General features: G+C 39.0%; 1 protein-coding gene across 3 annotated transcripts in view; it reads right to left on the minus strand.

Moving 5' to 3' along the window:
- Positions 1–1,311: 1,311 nt before the first annotated feature.
- Positions 1,312–21,113, minus strand: part of RWDD3 (RWD domain containing 3) — a 30,197-nt gene continuing 10,395 nt past the window's right edge. For 2 of the 3 annotated variants that reach the window (XM_022553370.3, XM_022553371.3), the window contains exon 4: positions 1,312–21,113. In XM_022553370.3, coding sequence (XP_022409078.1) covers positions 20,999–21,113 — 115 coding nt within the window. In that variant the 3' untranslated portion in view covers positions 1,312–20,998. The other variant, XM_022553372.3, reaches the window with a different exon arrangement.

A 21,113-nucleotide genomic window follows, 5' to 3' on the forward strand; every position in this document is an offset into this window, starting at 1 on the left:
GAAATGGCACTGGTCAGACAAGCCTGGATCACATGGCCAACCAAGAATGAATCATCAGGGCTTCCCTCCCTGGTGGCGCAGTGGTTGAGAATCCGCCTGCCAATGCAGGAGACACGGGTTCGATCCCTGGTCCGGGAAGATCCCACATACCACGGAGCTGCTAAGCCTGTGCGCGACAACTACTGAGCCTGCGCTCTAGATCCCGTGAGCCACAACTACTGAGCCCGCATGCCGCAACTACTGAAGCCCGCATGCCGCAACTACTGAAGCCCGCACGCCTAGAACCCGTGCTCCACAACGAGGGAAGCCACCACAATGAGAAGCCCGCGCATCGCAACGAAGAGTAGCCCCCGCTCACCGCGACTAGAGAAAGCCCGCGCACAGCCACCAAGACCCAATGCAGCCAAAAATAAATAAATAAATTTTAAAAAGAAAAGAATGAATCATACGGCAAGCCAGGGCAACAGGGCGTGACGACTGGCCCTGTCTGGCACAATGTCCACTCTGTGGCCAAAGGACGGAAGCATTCTGTTTGGCCCTCACCGCAACTACAGGTATCAGATAGAGGAAACACAATCTCCCCAAAAGAGAAATATTCTTCTGGACAATAAAAAGGTAAATAAACACTACATACATAGTAACCTTGGACAAATTACTTAACATCTCTGAACCTCAGTTTCCTCATATGTATGGATAAAATGAAGGAGGTGATGGTACCTATATCATAGGTTTGTTGTGGGATTAACATTGTGGGTTAATTTTATTCTTATTACTTTACCATTCTTTTTATCTTTGTATTTCCATATTATTTTATTTTTTAAAAGAACATGTAGTACTTTTATTTACGAATAAGAAAGCTATTTCCATTTTGAGAAGAGAGTTCAACAATATAATTAAGGAAAAGCCAACAGGCAAGTTAATAATTAATTATTTAAAATTTGCGTAAGTTTTATATCTACCATTTACAATGTAACTGTCATTACAGTTACCACATTCTGTGTTTTACATTATCAAGTTTAATTCTCACAATCACTCCATGAAGTAGGTACAATTCCCATTTTAGTGACCAAACTGAAACTCAAAGAAGTAACTTACCCAAGTGTTGGGCTGCACCCCTCCGGCCTACAAGGCTTGTAGTTGCCCAGCTTCAAGATGGAAGAAAGAGTGGGGAGTCAGCGACAGAGACATCAGTGGTTTAAAGGATGGGGGAGCTTACACGTCTGAAGCAAGGTCCTGGAGCAACACCCCATCGTGTGCGGCAGACTGTTGTCAGGATATGGTGGCAGTCTTTGGGGAAGGAGAGGTTACCAGTTATAGGGGCAGTTGATGTCAGACTGGCTCATCAGTTACCAGGGAAACCAGCAGAGGGGCACCCCCCTCATCCCCACTTTGATAAGAACAATCACTCACTGGGGCCTGGGGCAAGTACTCAGGAAGGTCAGTCAGGTGCATAGGGTGTAGGCGCAGCAGGCACTGGTCAGGCAGGGGATGCACAGAAAGCAAGAGGACTGCCATCTTGAGTGGCCTGACCATACACCAAGGACACAGACCAGTAATTAACAGAGCTGCTGGGTAAACTCAGGATTGTCTAAAGGGGTCTGCAAACTACAACCTGTGGGCCAAATCCCACCTGCCACCTGTTTTTCTATGGCCCATGAACTGAGAATGGCTTTTCCACTTTTTAACTGTCGAAACAAATGAAATAAATACTTTGTGACATATGAAAATTAAATGAACTTCAAATTTCAGTGTCCATAAGTAATGTTTTGGTGGAACACAGTCATACCCATTTGTTCTCATCTCTCTATGGCTGCTCTAGTGCTGCAGTGGCAGAAGGAAGTAGCTGGGACAGAGATCACACGGCCCACAAAGCCTAAAATATTTACTATCTGGTCCTTTACAGAAAAAGTGTGCCAACCCTGGTCGAAATCCAAAATCCACTGTCTTTCAAGTACACCTCACTGCCTCTCCTTGATAGTGCCTAAAAATTATCTGTTGGATGCTGTCATTAGGAATCTCTGGTGGCCCAAACAAGAGAATTTCAGTGCAAGAAAACAGAAGAGCATGAGCAATTCATCTTGTGGGGAATGCAGAGAGATAAAGGAGGCAAAAAAGCGTCTGCAGCCATACCACCCTAAATGCACCAGTTCTCAAAAGCTAAGCAAGGGGGGGCCTCCCTGGTAGCGCAGTGGTTAAGAATCTGCCTGCCAATGCAGGGGACACAGGTTCGATCCCTGGTCCAGGAAGATCCCACACACCAAGGAGCAACTAAGCGCGTGCGGCACAACTACTGAGCCCGCGTGCTGCAACTACCAAAGTCCGCGTGCCTAGAGCTCATGCTCCGCAACAAGAGAAGCTACCACAATGAGAAGCCCGCGCACCGCAATGAAGAGTAGCCCCCGCTCGCTGCAAGTAGAGAAAGCCCATATGCAGGAACGAAGACCCAATGCAGCCATAAATCAATCAATCAATCAATCAATAAAATTAAAAAAAAAAAAAACTAAGCAAGGTCGGGGCCTGTTAGTACTTGGATGGGAGGTAAAAACTGCACCAAATGATGACATCTGCTCAGGACAGAGTAGGGGAAAGAAACAAGGTTACCGATTCCCACATGGAGCGACCATCCACTGACAGCACGCTGTCAAGTTAAGTGCCTGAATTCAATATCACATATTATTCACAACACCTAGTGGGGTAGGAAACTTTTTGTAATAAAAAATTTAGACGTAAACCCTGCACTATTATAAATTTACACCACCCAAAAGCAACAAAAATAAAAGGGGCGGGGGTAAGAAGTGATCTATTAAAATTCTTATAATCAAAACTAAAAAACTTTGAATCAGTTTGTAAATATCAGAAGATAGTCTGCTTTTCACTATACATAAAAAAATACGGACTTCCAGATTCAAAGCGATCCTAGGGGGTTTTCTAATATATTCCCTGCTTCATTATACCATTGCTACATTTACACCATCCTTGGAAAATAATTGTCTACTATTTTCTCAAAAATCTCTTAAGGCTGTACAACCACATGTGTGCACACAATCTTTTCTCATAACCTTTATACATAAGCGATGTTTCTGATATAATCAAAACATCACCATTGAGAATAATTTTTAATCAGAGATGGAATAGTGAATCCATGACTTCCTTTTACTTCTTCACTCATCTACTGTGCAGCTTAGATATATATGACTCTTACCCAGGCTCTAAGTTCTTTACTTATGAATCTAAGCTAATATGGAATATGTAAAGACTTAGGCTTACAAATTTTATGAATTCCCTTACAGTTTCTGACAATAGATGTCAAGTAAGTACAAGGCATTCTCATCATGGTATCACTAGACGCTATTTCTCAAGGTTAAAAATCTGAGTTCCCCTAAAAGAACTAAGGAGCCACTGAGCCACTAGCGAAGGAGGACTAGACTGAAGACACAATGAGAGGGGTGACCACCACTTGTTAGCTGCATGCTTAGGCAAATTACTTAATCTCTTAGCCTCCCCTTTCTTTACTGTTGAGTGGCTGTGTGTATTAATGTCTCTTAAAGCCCTCTGCACACTACTCAGTGCTGTAAGAAATGTGAGTTTGTATTATTGTCCTAAACAATTGTCCCTAGGATCTCAAAGACCACTGATTTAGAAACACAGTACATTTCATACACAGAGCCAGATCATTTTTAAGCTTCTGAGGACTGCTTAGGGTTAAGAAAGCATAGCATATATTTCATGAGCAGCATTACAGGTAGGAATTAAACAGGAAAAGGTTGATGGTTTGAGAGAAATAGAGAACATTTTGTTCTAACTCACTCATATGTTCTTTGTGTCATTGGGCTTCATAAAGCTACAGTGAAGTCTTGATTGGAGATTGCGTATTACCTGGCAGGTTAACCTTTCTCTTCTACAGGATTTGGGTTCAAAAGATGATGACAAAACCACCATGTGTCTAAAAACTGATCTTTTCAATTCTACTGTGTAAGCAGGTTGAGACTGCTATGCCTGTTAATTAACCCCTGAATCCCCTCAAGGTAATTGAAGCATAAATTTAAGATAAGATTTATACGGTAGATAAAGTAGAGAACCCAGAGCATGCTTCTCCCACCCTATGCCCCTTCCTATCTCAGTTTGACAAAAAGCAGATTCCACAGCCTGAGCCCAGATCCACTGAGAGGAGTGTGGTGTGCAGTTTGAAATAAAATAAAGCATAACACTTCACACAATATTGTCAAATGTATATATTTTATAAATGTCTGGTCTTACAGAATTTTCCTGTTCTCCTTATGTATATTTTTGTGTAGAGAAAGGATAAACAGATCCCATTGTCTTTTCTCATTTTGTTAAACGTTGTAGTATTAGGCCAATTCTAACATATCAACTACTTTAACTTAGAAATTATTTTAGTTACAGACAATGATCTGTTTGGCTTTGTTCAAAATCAGCTCCAGGGTGATCCTTCTTATATTTCCATTAGCTATGAAATTAAATAGAGGAGGCAATTTTTAAAAGAGAAATATTACTTGTAGCCTGAAACCCGAAGTGTTGAATTTTGCCTGCAGTGGGTTTTTTTCAATTAAATTATAAACCATGGGTAATAGAGATTTATAATGGGAGTGCTGATACAATCTTAACTATAGGGAAACCATCCTTCGTGCTCTACGCAGTATATGGATGGATTATTTGCATTAAATTATCTTTAGGAAATGCAAACAAAAAAAAGAAAAATGTAAAGCTTGTTGCATTATTAGCATAAAATTAAAGTCCTTGAATGCATAATTGTTCCATACCCAAAGCACTGACGGATTTTATTCTTAGAGTTCAAAGACCTCCTGATTAATATGCAAAATAGCCTCATTTCATAAGCAGGGTTTTTTTTCCCCCTCTCAGAAAAGAGACAGTTCTTTCCTGGAGGAAAATACTATGAAGTTTAGAAAACACTAACTAATATTGATATAAAAGCCCACACATCTATATAGCCAAAAACAATAACAACTAGGTGCTATTAGAATATTTATATTTCTTCAGTCTGCGCATGACTATAAATTGTATGTTTAACCAAATAATACCTAGCTTAGGAAGATTAAGTGTACAAAATAAAAAGGGAAAACACTGTCTTTCTCTAGAAAGGTTTACCTATTTGTATAGTAACTTTTTAAAACTATTTAAAAGAAAGAAAATCCAATAAAAAGAGAAATTCTGGATCTAGTAGTATAAATTTAAATTACAAAGCAGGCTCCCTCCAATTTACATGGCCCCAGTCACCAAAGACTTGTAACAAGAAAACAATAATGAAGTTTAAATAAAGTTAAAAAGTACGTCAACAAATAAATGATTCTCCAGAATTCTAATTTTTTCTTATTTTTCTCTAAATAAATATCAGAAGACTTTAATCCTTGGAAGTGATTTACTGGTTATCTTCTTTAATAAATTTCTTTCCAGTGTGGACAGTACAGAACAACTGATTTTTATTCTGAATATTTAAATAATTTTAAATAATTTATGTTCTTTAGAGTATCTGACCCCTGTTGCAAAGCAAACTATAACCACCACAACACATTGTCAAGTTCGAGAAAATGTAGTAATTTCTTTCGACCAAGAAATGTTTCTTAAAAAGAGATATGAGGTCTTAAAATTCAGTGCAGTCCCAAATGTATCTCATTCATTTGAACAATTGGCACGTCAGTATACGGAACTCAACCTCCAGCTGTAACACCAGGTTCACTACCTGATTAGGAGTAATACTCTCTTAATATGCAGTATTCATATGGCAAGTGCTGATTAAGAATCTAGTATGTGCCAGGGAGTGTGTTGGGCTTCCCAGCATTACCATTATCCCATTTGGGCCTCATATTTATATTTCACATTCATATTCACCAACTGTAACCTGATACAGCTAGTTTTGAGATTATTCTATCTAGCAGTGTGTTAAATTCTTAGTGAGAATGTTCAGGCTATAAACTCATGCCAAACACACTAGGTAAAAAGTTACTCTTTTCAAAAACTCTTCTAGAGTTAGTGAAGAAAGAAGGATAAACAATTCATCAATGTCTTTTTCAAGTCCTTAACATGTAATTGATACTCAATAAGCAATTGAGAATAAGTGAATGGTTAGATGACAATATTAAACCATATTCACATTCTACTCAAAATTCATAAAATTCGGAAATGTTTAAAAGTATACTTTGAAATGGAAGGAATACAGATTACATATTTAAAACTCTACTTTGAATGTGAAAATGGTTTTACTTATTAAGTTGTCTTGTCAATAGGAGACTCTGCTATTGCCTCATTAAATAAGTATGTACAGACATTTATTATATGATAAAATGTCATTACATTTATCATATGAGTCAACAAAAAGCATGTTCCAAAAATGACTAGATGATTTAAAACTCGTTCAACTCAGAAAGGGCCCAGTACTCCAACATAATGGCTGAGATTAAAACTGTTTTTGTATTTTTGCCACAAGGAAAAAACATCAGTCTTTTTGCTCACTCTACTAATTTTGCTAACCTAAAGGTTGAAATCAGCATTGTTACTGGCAGGAAAAAAAACACACATTCTTTCATTATTTTTTATATTTTTAAAGTTTTTAAATAGAATATAACAAAGTATTTCATTTATAAAGTACTTTGCAGTTTACCAAGTGTTTTCATACAAGCCACCTTCTTTTAAGGGATTTAAAAGGGGCTTCCCTGAGAAGCCACAGATCACTACCTGTGACAGTTCTATTGTATTTCTAGCTGGTTAAACCACATCTGTAATATAGAATTCAATTCTAGGTGCCACATTTTCAGAGGGACATTGACCAATTAGAGTGTAATGAAAAGCAAAGGTCCAGGGGCATCCCTGGTGGCTCAGTGGTTAAGAATCCACCTGTCAATGTAGGGGAGACGGGTTCGAGCCCTGGTCTTGTAAGATCCCACATGCCGTGGAGCAACTACGCCTGTGCGCCACAACTACTGAGCCTGCACTCTAGAGCCCGCGAGCCACAACTACTGAGCCCGCACGCCAAAACTACTGAAACCCGTGCGCCTAGAGCCTGTGCTCCACAACAAGGGAAGCCACCGTAATGAGAAGCCTGCGCACCGCAACAAAGAGTAGCCCCCACTCACTGCAACTAGAGAAAGCCCACGCGCAGCAACCAAGACCCAACGCAGTCAAGAAGAAATAATTTTTTTTAAAAAAAGCAAATGTCCAGGTGAATAGGGGAAGCTATAATTTTTTTTTTTTTTTTTTTTTTTTGTGGTACGTGGGCCTCTCACCGTTGTGGCCTCTCCCGTTGTGGAGCACAGGCTCCAGACGCGCAGGCTCAGCGGCCATGGCTCACGGGCCCGGCCACTCCGCGGCATGTGGGATCTTCCCGGACCGGGGCACGAACCCGTGTCCCCTGCATCGGCAGGCGGACTCTCAACCACTGCACCACCAGGGAAGCCCGGAAGCTATAATTTTTGATAAATTATTCAAGCAAATTGGGAAGTGAAGAATAAGGAAAGGCATAATATCAGCTTTCAAATAGTCAAGGGCTGTCATGGAGAGATGAGTATACTAATTCTGTGTTGCTCCAGAGGCTAGAATTAGGATAAAAAGCTGGAAGTAAAGGAAGGCAGATTCCGACTGAATGCAAGAGAGAACCTTTAATCTGCTTGTACCGTCCAATAAAAATAACACCAGCCTCATGAGGGCAGTACAAATCTCTGGAGGTTTTCAAGCAGAAGTGGATGTCTGTCAGTTATAATTTTTAAAAATTACTATACCAGGTGGAGAATTAGGCTAAAAATCTCTAAGTTTCTTTCTAAATCTCAGATTCTAATTTTCTTGATAAAATGAAATCCATAAACACAGTACAAAAGGGGATTTTTATTATATGCTCATTTCTCTAACAGCTAAATATCTTCAATTACATTTTTAAAAATAAATATAAGATTCTGTGATACACAGAATGCTTACTTCCAACCAAAAAGAATCACTTGGTCTTTAAAACATCCAAAGTATGAAACAAGAAGTATAACAAGTTTCAGGCAACAGGCCCTGTATGTCCTATTCACACAGAAATTAATGCAATCATAAGAAAATATCTTTTATTTGTGAGGAAGCCATATAAAATTGACTATGAGTAAGTGTAAACTTAAGTATAATTCTACGAATCAAGAATAAAGGAAATTCTCTCTCCTCTCTAACATGCCAGAACAGAATGGAGCAGATGTTTTCCTAGGAGACTGTAACAATTGGACAACAATTGTTCACTTGGCTCCCTGAGTCCTCTTTGATCATATATAAGATGAAAGAGCTAATACAATTCTCTTTCAAAGTAGATTTATAGACCTAGGTCCTGGTCCCAGTTTTGCTACCAGATACATGGCCTTGGGTAAGTAACTTACTTCAGTATCACACTTAAAAAAAAAAAAAAAAAAAAGCAGTTGGATTAAAATCATTTTAGCTCTTTCTGGTTCTAAGGTCTATTACTTCTGCATATATGATGCCCCACTTATGCAGTCAAGCACTGTCGACCTTCAGGAACAAACTATAAACCTAATAACAATGTTTAAAGCCTGAAATTGCGAGTACCAATGGAAATAACATAAAGGAAAAAGAGATAAAGTTTAAGAGGACACATTGTGATCAGTTGGCATACTGATGGAAAGAAAATGCACTCTCACTGGGTGATGATGGCTATAAAAGCTAAGCCCTGTGACCCTAAAGTCATAAAATTTGGAAGAAGTGGCAAGCAAGGGAGAGAAGAGACCACAAAGAAGAAAAAAAACAAAACAGAGGGAAGAAAGGAGGGGAAAGAAATCAATAAGCAGCCAATCTGTTCAATGGCAGGACTTAAAAAAAGCATCAGAAATGGTGAGCAAGAAAAAGAGAGAGAGAGAAGAGAAACAGAGCAGAGAGAGCAAAAAGAAAGGAACAAACACTTGGCTGGAGCATGAAACAACAGGGTTCCCTTAGCAGAGATGGAAGCTGAGGCTCATTCACCTCCACAGACCAGGAGAGGGCTTCCTTCCACCACAGCAGAGTGAAGTCGTGGTGTTGGTGACAACCCTGACATACTGAGCTTAGTATGTGTTCAATCCGGTCTGCTTATCAGATGAGTGTACAACAACTTTAAAATGTTTTCATCTCTAGAATGTTTCCAAAAGAGTCTTGTTAATTAAGGAACTGACCTTCGGATTGTGAGGAACCTCATTCATCCAAAGTTAACTGAGATGCTCCCTGGTACGTGGAGTGAATTTATGGATATATATGCATGGATGATTTATAAATAGATATAAATAACTTCATACTTGAGGGCTTAGAACAAAGCTCTAGCCATAAAGAACTCAAATACACTTTGCCCTTCTCTCTCTCCTCTTTCTACTTGGATTTCTTGGGAATTCACATTTGTGTGGGCTGACGATGTAAATCCAGCAATGGGCTTAATGAAAACCATGAAGTGCACATAAATTAAACTCACAGCAGATTTCTCCATTTTTTCCCCTGTGTGTTATTTTCATAGGAATCTGTGTTTTCAGGAGAACTCTAAGCAAAAAGCTTAAAGTCATCCTAGGTCTACTGGCTATCTTAGCACCATGCAGATTTCCAATAATTATTAGTAATAATTCTGGGAAACAGAAAGATTATAATAAAAATAAAAGCAGGCCAAATTAGCTCGTACTTAATTAGAAACACTGGAACATAAACTAAGAATGTGATAAGTTGCTATTCCCCTACAAAGAGTCAAAGGAATATTTATCTATAGGATATGATGTGAGATGGTATTTAGAAATACTAACTTACATGTCTTCTCCCCTGGCATTTTCTTGTATCCTTTCCTCAGCCCCAAAATTAGAGTGTCCCACCTTCTCTGCAATAGAGAATGGCTGTTGAAGCTGGACACAAGTAAACAAAATAATTCAATTCTTAGACAACATGTTTCGAAAGCTTACTTTGAATTAAGAAAATCTAGAATTCTAAGAGATCCAAGCAAAAGTTTAAGCCTTAAATAATAGAGTTCAAATAATTCATAATCAGTCACATTTTAGCTTCTATTATTTATACTAGGTATCAAACTTCATATCCATCAGGACGGGATTTGATGACATACGATAGAAAACTTCAAATATGGCTTAAAGCCACAAAGGTATATTCTTTCACATAAAACACGTTCAGAAGGTAGCTAGCTCCTATTCTCTGCTCCACCTTCACCCTCATGCTCACCTTATAACCCAAGATTGCCATTGGAGTTTCAGCCCTCCTGTCCACATTCCAGGCAGTAGAAGGGAGGAAAAGGCAGCAGCTCCCAGTGAGTCAACGCCTTCAAGAAGCCCTTCTGGAAACCACATATGGTACCTCCATTTACCCAGAATTTAGTCTTATGGTCATACCGAGCTTCAAGGAAAGCTGTAAAATATAGTTTTTATTCTAGATAGCAACGTACCCAGGTAAGAAATTACTTGGAAAATTACTAACGAAAAACTACTAAGAAAGCAAGCTAGAATAGAAATTAGGTAAACACTTAGTGATCTCTAACACCACTAGCTTTTCTCTCTCTGGAGGACATAATATTCTCTGGGCTAGGGGTTAAAGGGGCTTTAGAGGAGATGTTTTGAGTGAGAGAGAGAGAGCAGAGCCTAGAGATAAATGGAACCAACCTGAAAGGACCAAGTGGGCGAAAGCAAAAGTGGTGTTCAGAGACCCCCCCGAGTGAGCCCAGGAACAGACCAGTGAGCCCCAGGGAACAATGCGGGAGCATGGTCAGTGTTTTCTCACTATCCAGGTTCCATGCACGTGAGCACCAAACTCATGAGTGCAGAGGAGCTGTGTTAGTCATCCTGCCCACTGGTTTCTGGCAAGAGCTTCCCAAGAGCTCAATGGCCTATTAATGCACCAAAAATAAATGTGCTCCTCTAGGCTCTGAGACTTGCTATGGTCTGGGTGAGCAATCTCCCTTACAATGGCTTAGGACATCCAGAGGACCACTGAAGCAGAAATTATGCTATTTAGCATCAAGATGGATCCTGTGATCATAGTTTTTTTTCATTTTGTTTTAAGTTTTTAAATATATATTCCTATGTACACAAACCAGTCTTTCCAGAATCCAGAGGGGGAGTTGAAATTCCTCCAGTAACACCATTTGTATTCATTTCGCATAACTGAATATTTACTGAGCTTCCAATAAGCAAGGTTCTATCCTCAAAAACCTTTTATCTAGAAGTGTGGACAATAAAAGTACTTTAAAAACTGTAACATAAAGTACAGTATATACTAAGAAAAAGGAAGGGAGGAGGAGGAGAGGAAAAGGAAAGAACTAACCTCAATTAAGCTCCTATTATGTATCTCACACTGTGCTAGGTGCATTTGTACATTATTTAATCCAGTGACAAGTCTAAGAGGTAAGAAAGTGGTATTATTCTTACTTTACATATGGGACAACTGAAGCTTGCTACAAGAATTTAGACCAGAAAACAACTACTGATCCCAAAATGGGGATCAGAGGAAAAAGTTCTGGAAACAGAAAAAAATGTCAACAGATAGCTGACAGAAAAATGGACAAGAGGAAAGGACCTTTCAGCAAGAAGGATGAACCTGAGCATATGCAGAAAAAAAAAAAAAGAGTATTTATCCAGTTTAGCTAGGGCAAAAGGATATATAGAGGATGAGTGGAAGATAAATCTAGAAATAATGGATTGTAATCAAATTGAGAAGGCATATGAAAATAGCAGAGTGAAGAATTTGCAACTAATCCAGTAGGAAACAGGATACGGTTATTTGAGGAAGATTTATCTAGTTCAGGTCTACCAATCCTTATCCACAATTCCAAAGTCCAAAAGTTCTAAAAATCAAAAATATGTGGTTTTTTAATAATGTATTTGGAGACAAAAGCCAATCTGATCTGAACACATTAGGTATTAAAGTTTAACATGAACAATGAGACACCATTTATTTATACCAATTATATCATTATTTATATTACTTAATGTGAGTATTCATACATTTCACTGAAGAAATAACAGTGTTTGATTACAGGATGCTGCCTCAGTCTCCATTAGGGGGATTTTATAATATACAGTATTTTCTCCATATTACCTTTCTAAAACTCCAAGAATTAACAAGAAAAGTCTGTATTCTAAAATATATCTAAAATTAATTAATTAATTAAAATAAAGTAGATCTGACCCCAATTTTTTAATATTAGATATTAGGAACTGTAGCTATGTATAGGATGGGACAGGGGGGAACTGAGGTGAGAAGACTAGTTTGGACACTTCCAATAGTCCTGGCTAGGAAAAACAAGTAAAGTATGGTGGCCGTGAGAATGGAAAAGATGGGTGAATGTAAGAATCACTGAGAATTAGATTTGGCAGCTAATTGGATGCAAGGGAGTGAGGAAATAGTCAAAGGAAAACCCTGGGAGCCTGGTGATAGTTTCAGTATCAACAACAATGAAAATGGAATCGTTAATGAGTTTGTTCTAATCATATTGGATTTAAGGCGTTGGCAGAACATCTAAGTCGTCATCTAAGTTGTGATATTACGCACAGTTAGAAATGAGTGCTTTAGAGTTCAGGAGAGAGATCAGTAACTGAGGTGTAAATCTGAGACTCAACCACATAGAGGGGATAATGAAATCTATGGAAATGGATGAAATTCCCAAGAAACATAGAAGTGAAAAAACACATGCACAGAATTTGGGGAAATCACTAGCACTTTACTACATAGTTCTCTTAGTTGCACGAAAGGTCTACTGCTGAACATTAGCAGAGGTTAATCATCTCTTAATGATGGAGAAGCAGCATTGTCAGACGTATCAGAAATATACCAGGTTCTTATAGGAAGGAGCACAATTCCAGAATTCCCTCCTAATAACACTTCAGGGTATCTGCTGCCAACAAAGAGCTGAGCAAACATCATTTTGAGATGCCCCAAAGCAGATGAGTTCACTTTTTTCTAAAATCAATATATGTCATTGAGTCTACATTTTTTTGTACTCCCAGGCTAGTAGAAATGTAGCTTTCTGTGGAGTGTATTATTGGGGCCAGTCCTGTCTCAAGAGGGTCATTCAAGCCAAGGTAAACTACAATTTGTCGAGTTGTTAACTTATGTGAAAATGGTATCTTTCTTACCAATGCTGCTACAGATTCATATCAGTATTTAATGTTTTGTAGCAGTGAAAACATGGTAGGAATATACTGCAATGAGTTAAGCAGATACGAATGGAAAGCCACATTCCTCACCTCTAAAAGAAAAGCTACAGATGGGATAGTTCTCTAGAGGTGTGATGGCTAATTTTATGTGTCAGCTTGGCTGGACCACATTGCCCAGAGATGTGGTCAGACATTATTCTGGATGTTTCTGTAAGGGTGTTTTGAGGTGAGATTTACATTTAAATTTGTGGACTTTATGGTAGATTGCCCTCCATAACGTGGGTGGACCTCATGTAATCAGTTGAAAACGTGAACTGAACAAAAGACTGACCTCCCCTGACCAAGAGTGCATTCTTCCAGCCTCGGCCTCCAGACCTGAACTGCAGGATTGACTCTTTCCTGCGTCTCCTGTCTGACGGCTCTGGGACTTTAACTACAACATGGGCTCTTCCTGAGCCTGCTGGCCCACTGCAAAGTTTGGATTGGCCAATCTCCATAATTGCTTGAGCCAATTCCTTAAAATAAATAAATATATATCCTATTGGTTCTGTTTCTCCGGAGAATCCTAATACAAGAAGGAGAGAAGGAATAAAGCTACATAACATCAGGTGATCTGAAGAAACTGGAAAAACTGAAATCTGTGATCCGGGTTGTCTGGAAAAAAGCAATGTAGTCAAAAACCAAATGGTGAAAAGCAAACTGATTGGGGCATTAGATTCGTTAAAATGGCAAACTGATCAAAAATAAAGATGCCACTCCCCAACTTTTTTATTTCTTGATAATTTTTATACATCACTGGCAGTTTTGCAACCTTTAGACATTTTTGTCTTTTTCACAAGATGAGGGATTTGCTCCTATTTTTTTTAAATTTTAAATTCATTTTCCTGACCAATCAAATTCAGACTTTTGTGCATCAAGTGACAAAGGAGTCAGCTATCCTATGACAATTCCAAGATTTCGACAGCACCTTTTTATATAGCTGGATTTGTACAATCATTTAAATGTTACATTTTCCCTTTTGTTTAAAAATAAATGGAAAACAGCAAATTAAAGGGCCAAAAATATGCTAGCAAGCAAAGGTCTCATAAAGTTAGCACAATCGTGACAAGATGGAGATCATTTGGCATGCAAAGAAAGGTGGACGTACAGCTTCTGTCATACAATTGTTAATCTTTACTCAACTGCATGTTAATTATGAGACAGAGAACAAAATTAAGAATATGTAAGAAATGCCACAAATATATGATCAAAAATTGTTTGATAGACAGAGGTAATTAGGCATTTTATAATATGTTTAGCTTTCCAGGACTGGAATGCCCCTTACAACATGTATGTCTATTATTCAACTTTTCACATATGACCCCCTCACATATTTTAAGAACACAGATATGTTGACAGGATAGTGCTTCTCAAACTTCAACATGCATACAAATCACCTTGGGGTCTTGTTAAATTGTAGATTCTAGTTCCGTAGGTCTGGGGTAGTGCATGAGATTGTGTCTGTGAACCACACCATGAGCGGCATGGTTACAGGAGACTCACACTCAAAGGTGCATACAAACAGTGCAAAAATTACTCCGCCCATGGTTCACCAAAAGTACCACTAGATGAAAAACCAGTAACTGATATTACTCAATCGAAACAATTGATTTTAAACCAATGTTTTTAACCAATCTGCTTTTGGAAAAATTATTTTAAATTGTTTCATTTGCTGCCAAAACTTGCATTTGTTAACTTGTTGTTGGCTCGTAGCTTTGCCCCCATACATGGAGGGCAAGGAGAGACCCAAGAAAGAGGCAGATCACTCCAGATTGGGAGGTGGTGGTTTCAATAAGCAAGTGAACTTACAGACGAGGCTTGTGTTGGATGGCCATAATATGAGTAAATCTCTGCACCCCACCAGAATCTTAAAAGTGTACATAGAGGCCTTAAGTGGGTTTAGTCACATATTCAGTCCAGGCGCTCTCAACCACCTTACTGTCTCAAGGCTGCATCCTTGAATGGCTCCTAGTGTAGGAACGGTGGGCAGAATATACATTCCAAGGACAGGGGAGAGGTGAGGAGCCTCTGATTGCCCAGGTCCAGCTCTTGGGTCAACCGGCAGTTCATATCCTCTCAATGACCTCCTCCAACACTAGTTGAATTCATTTTTTAAAATCCTTTTTCCCAATAGACCTATAATGGCAGCAAAGAGGAGGCAAGGAAATATAATGACTTTTTCTAATATATCTCTCAAATAGGCTCCTTCCTCAGACCTCCTTAATTCACAAGTCAGTGGTACCATCATTCACCCAGCTACTAAAGACAAAAACCTAAATATTGTCTTTCATTTCTTTCTCCTTCATCTTCTACATCCAATATGGCATCAAATATACTCAGCTCTATCTCCAAAAATGTATCTAATATCTGACCACTTTTCTCCAATGCCATCACAACCAAGCTACCATCATCCCTCAGCTAGACCATTGCAACAGGTTCCTAACTGGCCTTCTTTCTTCCATTATTGCTCTCCTATTACTCATTTGCTCTGTAACAGCCAGATGATCTTATTAAAGTGTAAATTAGATATCACACCTGTTTCCAGTGCAACTAACTCCCACTGCAGTTAGCAAAACAGAAAAAGGCTTATATTGGGTTTTAAGACTCAACAGGATCAGGCTCCTATATCTGTCTCTCTCCAAACTTATCACTGTGCATGTAGATTGTAGATGTCACCTCATACATCATTCTTTCCCATACAGGTCACTCTTATTTTTGACTATTTCAAACAGGCCATGCTCCTTCAGGCCTCAGCTCTTTCACACTTATTGTTCCTGCTGCCTCCTTTTCCTGTGGTTGGTCCCTTTCATTTAGCTATTGGTTCCAATGGCATCCCCTTACAGAAGATTTCCCTAACCACTCTGCTTGAAATAACCTACCTTCTCCACGTAACTTACAATTTTGTCTGAACCAAACTTCAGGATTGGAGAAATTGCTATTAATTACAAAGATTTAAGAATTACCCTCAATATTTTTCTTATTTACCAAAAATATAATAACTGGCATTTTTTAAGCCAAGCCTAGTTTTATAGGGGAAGAAATACAGAAATATGCATTAAAGTAACTTATAGCTTAATGAATTATTATAGGGACTTCCCTGGTGGCACAGTGGTTAAGAATCCACCTGCTAACACAGGGTACACGGGTTTGAGTCCTGGTCCAGGAAGATCCCACATGCCACGGAACAGCTAGTCCCGTGCGCCACAGCTACTGAAGCCCGCATGCCTGGAGCCCGTGCTCCACAACAAGAGAAACCACTGCAGTAAGAAGCCCACACACTGTAGCGAAGAGTAGCCCCTGCTAGCCACAACTGGAGAAAGGTGACGTGCAGCAACGAAGATCCAATGCAGCCAAAAATAAATAAACAAATATATCAAAGAAATAAAAAATAATGAATTATTATAAAAGAAGCGTCTGAGAAACAGCACCCTGGTCAGGAAGTAGAACATAGCCATTCCCTACCCACCCCCCAGAACAAACCCTCTTTCCAACCACAACCCCATCCTTTCACCCTATAGGTAACTGCCATTCTGACTTTTATTATACCAACTTCTTTTCTTGTCTTTTAGTTTCAGCACTTGAGTATGCATCCATAATTTAATATCATTTTGCTTGCTTTTGAACTTTTACAATCATAGGGTACCTTTTGTGTTTACTTCATTTGTTCAATATTGCTTTTTAAAGATGAATGCATGTTGGCTATAGTTCACTCATTTAGTTTGCTGTGCAGTATTTCATTGCATGAATATACCACAACTTACTTGTCCATTCTATGTTGATGGGTGTTTGGGTTGCTTCCTTTGGGCTATTAAAAATAATATTGTTATGAACATTCTTGTACAGGTAACCTCACACATACATGCACACATCTGTAGGGTATATGCCTAGAAGCAGAAATACCGGCTTATAAGGTATGGAATTGTCAGTTTTTCTAGATTATGCCAAACTGCTTGTTCAAAGCATTTGGGTCGATTTATAGTCCTGCCAATGGTGTATCAGTGTTGCCATTACTCTACTTCTTTGTCAGCTCTTGCTACTGTCCATCTTTTAAATTTTAGGTATTCTAGTGGGTGGCTAGAGGTGTCATTGTGGTTTTAATTTGCATTTCTCCTGATTACTAATGAGGTATTATTTCATCCATGAAATCATGAAGTTGGACATGTACAAATGAAGTGATATGTACAAGATCAGGCTCAAGCAGGTCCTGATCATGAAGCTGCATGATCAAGTGGCTTAAATGCCTATAGCGACTACTCCTGCACTGCTGCTTCTTCCTCAGTCCACATCTATGCTGTCATGGGGATACCCATAACTTATTTACTGCGGAAGAAAGAACTCAGGCCTGGTATAGGGATGGTTCTTCACAATGTGCTTTGGCAATTATCACTGCAATCTAGAGTGTCTCTGAAAGGTAGTAAAGAGAAATTTTCTCAGTGGGCAGAACTTTGAGCAGTACTTCTGGCTGTCTACTTATCTAGGTAAAGAGATGTCCACAGGCGTAGATCTACAGTATTTCATGGGCAGTGGCTAATGGGTTGGCCAGGTAGTCAGGGACTTTGAAAGAATAAGATCAGAAGCCTAATGACAAGGAAATCTGGGGCAGGAGTATGTGAATGGACCTCTCAGGATGAGCACAAAATGTGAGGATATTCATGTCCCATGTGATGTTCATAGGGCAACCACTGCAGTGAATGTCTTCCTTGCTCAAATGGACAGGCTGACTCATCCTCTGGATGTCAGTCATCCTCTTTCCCTAGCATCCCAGTGCTTGCTCAGCAGGCTCATGTACAAAGTAACTGTGGCAGCAGGGACAGACGTTATACATGGACTCGGCAACATGAAATTCTTCTCACCGATATTGATCTTACTATTGTCACTGCTGAGTGCCTAACCTGCTAAGAACAGAGATGAATCCTGAGCCACCAGTAGTGCCTCACTTCCTGGGAGACACCAGCCACCTGGTGGCTAATTAATTACATTGGATCTCTTCTCTAGTGGAAGGGTTAGCAACTGTTCTCATGAAAATATTAATTCTGGATATGAATCCTAAGTCTCTTCCTATAAGACTACCAACCATAATCTTACAGACATGGTTATCTCTCACAACATAAATTCTAAATGAGAAGTTCATTTCACAACAAAAGAAATGTAGCAATGGGCTCATAGCTATGAAATTCATAGGTCTTTCCATGTACCAAATCACCCAGAAGTGGCTGGCTTGATAAGAATAATATAATGACCTACTAAGACTTTGAACCAGTCACCAATATATGATGTTATTTCTCCCACTGCCGGAATACATGGGTCCAGGAATCGCGGAATAAAATTAGGATGGATTTCTCTCAGTATTATGTTTAATAACCCACTCACAGAATTTTTTATTACCATCCCTATAAAGGGGCCATGCTGATTTGGTGGTCTTAGTTCCCATGGAAAAAAAATATTTCTACCAGGGCACACAAAATGGTTCAAGTGAATTTGAAGTTGAGACTGACACCTGAATATATTAGGGTCCCTATGACACTAAACCAACAAGCAACAAAAGAGGTTCCTATAATGGCTGGGGTGGTTGATCCACATTATTACAGGGAAATTGATTTACTGCTACACAATGGGGTCAATAAGAACTATGTCAGGAGCCCAGGGGTTCTCTGGGTTGCCTCTTAATATTCTCTTATTCAAGAGTGAAAGTTAATAAACAACCAACTCCTAAGGACTCAGACCTTCCAGAATGAAGATTCGCCCACCCTACTAGGTAAAGAGGCAGCCAGGAGTAAAGCCAAATGGAGCAGAGGAAGAAGTTATAAATATCAACTACAGCTTCATGACCAGTTATAGAAACAAGTACTTAAGCAAATCTACTTCATCGTTTGTGGATATTTTTGTACATATTAACTATTTTTTCCTTCCCCTACCCCCTATCAAGTTACATAAGAAATGTTGGTTGTAGTGCACCTGACAGTTTAATTGAGGTGGGATTGTGGCTGAACCAGAATAAGTAACACCGCTAAGGATAATAGTAACTGATGGAACTTTACTTTTTCCCCTTTTGGGGGAGAGGTGAGTGTTTTTCCTTTGTACAAAAGATAGTAAAATCTGCATAGACTGAAGCATAAACTGTTGCTGTTGTACAGAAATTTAAATATGGGTAGAAGGCTGTGCGTGGCTGCTTAACAGCTAAAAGGGAAGGTCGTGCTCGTTACTCGCCATAGGCACTCAGCTCCCTCTCCCTCACTTACACACCCACCCTCCTGTATTCTGCTCTGTTCTCCTGGGGTTGGGACACATGCAAACTACATTTCCCGACTTCTCTGCCAACTGGACTCCTGTTAGGTTTGGTCAATAGGAGGCACCACTGGGAAGTCAGAGGCAGCAGAGGTTCTGGCACCATGGTAGTTGTTGGCAATGGCTGCAGTGGCAGCAGGGGTGGAGTGGCTGTGAATGCCAACAGACCACAGATAGTACCTATCAGCAACCTTAGCTCTGGTCCAGGCAGTACCACTTGAGCAGATCTAGGATCAATTACAACAGTCTCCAATAGTGCAGCGGCGGGTACAGGCTCCTAGCAGTTTCTGAACTCTGAGAATATCACCCTCCCATAGAACAACCTAACTACATTTACCAGTTCTCCAGGAAAAAAATCATCAACACCCTAGAATGACATAAAACGAACAAAAAAATCCCCTCTAATTAATGGAATGATCAAGAGGTAGGTCTAATTTAATTACAAGGGTGTCTGAAAATGAGACAATCAGACGGTACTGCCACAGTCACAGAGCGGCACTTTCAAGAAGCGCTACTGGGCGTGCCACAGCATCTCCTTATTTCTCTCTCCCATCAGTTATAATTTATAATGACATCACTGTACCTCAGATTACAGTGAGGGAGATTTGCCTGGCCTTTCTTCTATTACTTGGCCCCTTATTTTAGGAGCACAGGTGGCTTCAGGAACACAAATATCCTTTCTCAAACATAAATGCCTGTCTATACTTTTGGTACAAATTTTAACACAAGCTTTTATTTTATGGCTTCTCTCCTTATGTCATAATAAATATATTCTGAGATTATCAGACTTTAACAAATTTCATCAGAAATAAAAAATAGTATCTCCATATGATTTCCTCTCTCTGGCAAGCCAAGTTCATTTTGTGTAAAACACTTCTTCCCTTGTAAGTTTTAATTTAAATTGAAGGATTTTATTTTAATTTGACTCTCCAGTCCTATCACTAGTAAGTATCATGCAATTCTGGGACCCCAAAGAAAGCAATTGTAAATCAAGTTCTGTAGAACTTCTTTAGTTTGTATTTAAACTAACCATTTATCCAATTCCACAATGAAATCAGTGTTATAATTTTCTTAACATTCAACTTAAAACATAAGACAGAATAATCTGAATGGGGGAAAATCATTATCAAATGCTAAAAATGTAAACATGAAGGAAGTAAACATGAAAACAAATCTCTTTTTAAAAATTCATTTAATTACAAGAAAATTAGCCAGAAAATTGCACAGTTCCAAACAAATCCTCTGTAGAAACACAAGGGCTCATTCACCATCATCTTTTTGTATTTATCTCTCAAATAACATTCCATCTATTGAACCCAGCCTATACTGGCAAAATTAGAATACATGGATATTTTTACTGTTTAATATTCCATAAACAGAATTGGCTTTTGTCCTGAAGTTATGATGGTGTCTGTCATTTTGCTTCAGAGAAAACTCTAAAATTGTTCCCTTATGAGTATTTCAATCAGCCACTCTCAAAATCCAACGAAAAAACAAAAACAAAACAAAACAAAAAACGCTGTTGTTTCACTAAAAGATACCTGTCTTCCACTTCATTTTACCAGCCTAAGTACAAATTCGGAGAAAAGCTTCTTAAGTCCTGCAGTTTCAAATTCCTTTTGTAACTCATCCAACGATGAATACTCTTTGACTTCAAATGCCAGAAAC

The sequence above is a fragment of the Delphinapterus leucas genome, chromosome 1, assembly GCF_059928025.1.
Source record: "Delphinapterus leucas isolate spDelLeu-1000000601 "Yukka" chromosome 1, BTC_Dleu_Yukka2, whole genome shotgun sequence".
Classification (NCBI taxonomy): domain Eukaryota; kingdom Metazoa; phylum Chordata; class Mammalia; order Artiodactyla; family Monodontidae; genus Delphinapterus; species Delphinapterus leucas.